The sequence below is a fragment of the Buceros rhinoceros genome, unplaced genomic scaffold (genome assembly GCF_000710305.1).
Source record: "Buceros rhinoceros silvestris isolate BGI_N320 unplaced genomic scaffold, ASM71030v1 scaffold24610, whole genome shotgun sequence".
Classification (NCBI taxonomy): Eukaryota; Metazoa; Chordata; class Aves; order Bucerotiformes; family Bucerotidae; genus Buceros; species Buceros rhinoceros.
The window spans coordinates 5,189-8,126 of NW_010388232.1; the positions used below are offsets into that span (position 1 = coordinate 5,189).

At 55.5% G+C, this 2,938-nt stretch overlaps 1 protein-coding gene across 1 annotated transcript in view; it reads left to right on the forward strand.

Annotated features, from left to right (window-relative positions):
* TMEM259 (transmembrane protein 259) overlaps positions 1 to 2,938 on the forward strand; it is a gene marked incomplete at both ends in the record, with an annotated part of 9,719 nt that overhangs the window by 5,185 nt on the left and 1,596 nt on the right. The window contains 6 exon segments of the mRNA XM_010145266.1: positions 10 to 51; positions 700 to 705; positions 794 to 937; positions 1,274 to 1,374; positions 2,210 to 2,267; positions 2,523 to 2,606. Of these exon segments, the coding sequence (XP_010143568.1) occupies positions 10 to 51; positions 700 to 705; positions 794 to 937; positions 1,274 to 1,374; positions 2,210 to 2,267; positions 2,523 to 2,606 (435 nt within the window).

Consider the following 2,938-nt stretch of genomic DNA (forward strand, 5'->3'; position numbering starts at 1 on the left):
GGGCGGGGGATGGGTGGCTGCTCTCAGAGGTATCTACACGCTGTTTCCTCAGTCCTATGGGAACTGTTTATAACAGTTGATGGCGCTCATTTTCCACCTGGGAGAGTTCTCCGTGGAGTCTTGAGTGCTTTAGTAGGTCACACCTCTCCAAGAGGAGTGTGAAATGGTGGAGCCTGCTCCAGCGAGCCTTGAGGTTACGTCCAGCAGTTTTCTCCCTTGCTGAGGAGGAAAGAGCCTTGTGCTGCTGAAGACGGAGGCTCAGCGTGGACAGCAGCACGGTGTTAGAGCCTGGTGGCCAGAGCAGTCATGCCTGCAAGGAGGGCGGCACTGAGCAGATCTGCTTTGCGCTGTCGCCGTGCCCCACTAGCCCCACAGATCATCCTCCTGGAACAGCCTTCTCCTGTCCGAGTCAGGAATACGGTCTCGAACCTTATCCTGGGAGTGTCAGGGCTCTGTGATGAGCTATCAGTGCATCATCAGGCAGGTTTTGTGACTTGCTCCCCCTCAGATTGAAGTACAGCTGGGCTGGAGCACTGAGCCGTGATCCCGCATGGATAACGGGCAGTTTGCAGGTATTTCCTGAGCCGGGTTCTCCTCTTCAGCCAGACAAATTCCTCTGAAGTATCCTAGGATAGACGGGCTGGACTTTGAGACGTTTTCCCTCCCAGTCCAGCTGTACCACCGCAGGTCTAAGTGCAGATGTGAGTCTGGTGGCAAACGCATCCTTTTGAGTGACAAGAGGCCTCTGCACTTGCCTGGCCACCTCTGGGGCTTGAGGAACAAACTGCCTGAGTGGTTTTTGTCTTCTCTCTAGATCCTACCAGGGATCAGTGCTTTGGGGACAGGTTCAGTCGCCTGTTGCTGGACGAGTTCCTGGGCTATGACGACATCCTGATGTCGAGTGTCAAAGCTTTAGCTGAAAACGAAGAAAACAAAGGTGAGGCTCGGAGGAATGGCTTTCAGCAGCGGTGCAGAGCAGTAGACACTTTCTCTGTGGGTGCAGGAACATCATCTTCTGCCTATTGATTAATCTCAACACAGGGAGCAGCTCCTGCATTAATGTAGAGATGTCATTGTCAAGGATGAAATGAAACGAGCGGGCGAGAGGGGAGAGGTGTCTGCAAATGTGATTTCCTGCACTGCATAACGACGAGAGCTGCCGGGAGGGGAGCTGCCAGGGATCTGCTTTCAGTCACGGGCTGCTGGGGGTTCGTTCTTCGTTTCTCGGATAATCACACGCAGCTTCTGTGTTTGTGTGTGTGTTTTCCTCCAGGTTTCCTTCGCAATGTGGTGTCTGGGGAGCACTACCGCTTCGTCAGCATGTGGATGGCCCGGACGTCGTATCTGGCAGCCTTTGTCATCATGGTCATATTTGTAAGTCGGTAGGAGCTGGCGTTGCCTGGGCGCTGACCCGGTGCTGGTCAGTGTATGTCTGATGGGCCAGCGCAGGCCTGAGCTCCTTTTACAGTGAAGCTGGTGGAGCACCAGGTTCTGCTCTGGTTTGGTTGGTTTGTTTTTTAATGTGGGTTCTTGAAGTCCCCACGGTGAAACAGAGGAGCTGAAGTAGAATGAAGTGACGGCTTTGCTGTCAAAGGGAGGTTGATGTCAAAGGGTCTCTCAGTGTAGTTAAAACACTCTGCCAGGGCACTCGGTGCAGAAGTTTCCTCTGAGACCTTTAAGAACAGGCCTGGCTAATTTGGCAGGAGTGGTCAGGAGAGAGCCAGGTCTCCTGTGATGGTGTGTGAGACCCGGTGGCTGCAGATAAGTGTCAGACAAGATCCCAAGCGATAACGAAGCCCGTGCATAGTTGTGTCTGTCTCCCTTTGTGTCTGACCGCCCGCTGGTGCAGCAGAGTGGTGGTGTGGCTAGTGAGGGAGGGGCAACGGTGCTGGGTGGCTGCGGTCGGAGTGGTCTTAGGAGCACGGATGTGGAGTGGGGAGAAACCCGAGTTCCAGCTCAGCTGCTGCTGTTTGGTTTGGGCCCTGCTCAGAGTTGGGGATCGGTCTCTTTACGAATTCCCGACCGTCTGTTCCACTACAGTAATACGGGATTAATCGCTCTTGGGGAGGTCTTGAGCCTGCCCAGCTCGGGCTGACGAATGGGCACATGCGCAGCGCTGGTCCTGATGGCCTGTCCAGCCTCTGCCTGCCAGCATGGGCAGTCGCTCCCTGGGCCCGTGGCTCTAATGCTGCCTGCTCTCCTGTTTCAGACCCTGTCCGTTTCGATGCTGTTGCGCTACTCGCACCATCAGATCTTTGTCTTCATTGGTAAGGATTCTCCTGAGGGATTTCGGGTGTGCTGGACACGGTGCCGTCCCCAGCATGGCATACCCTGTGTAGACTCCTGGAGCGTGTAGCTGCTGAGGGGATGTATCCCCCTGCACCTCCAGCACCATGCTCTCGAGAGCCGCTCTGTCTCTCAACAAGGCTCAGGGGCGGTGGGTGTGCAGGGCTCTGCTTGAGGAGTGCCGTGGGGTGCAGAGTTCCACAGCCCCACGTCCACCCTGTGTTTTCTTCTCACAGTTGACCTGTTGCAGATGCTGGAGATGAACATGACGATTGCCTTCCCCGCGGCTCCCCTCCTCACCGTCATTCTGGCTCTAGTGGGTAAGGCCGTTACCTCACCTCTCGTCTGGGGTCTGTAGAGTCATTCCCGCTCTGCCGTGGCCCAGCAGGCTGGTGGTGCGTCCGCTCATCACGGGGCGGAAGGCTCTGGAATCTGGTGGCTCAGTGAGCTGCATTGTCCCTCCGGGTGCCCTGGAAAAGCTGTTCATTCAGACATTGCCCAGACTGAAGCTTTGTCTGTCGCTCCAGTTCAGTTCAGATTCACGTTTCCTGTGACCATGTTGCACAATTTGAATTTAAAAACCGAACAACAGAACCCCCCTGAAATCAGTGCTGTCTGGAGCCAGCCGATCTCTGGCCCATGCAGCGGCTGC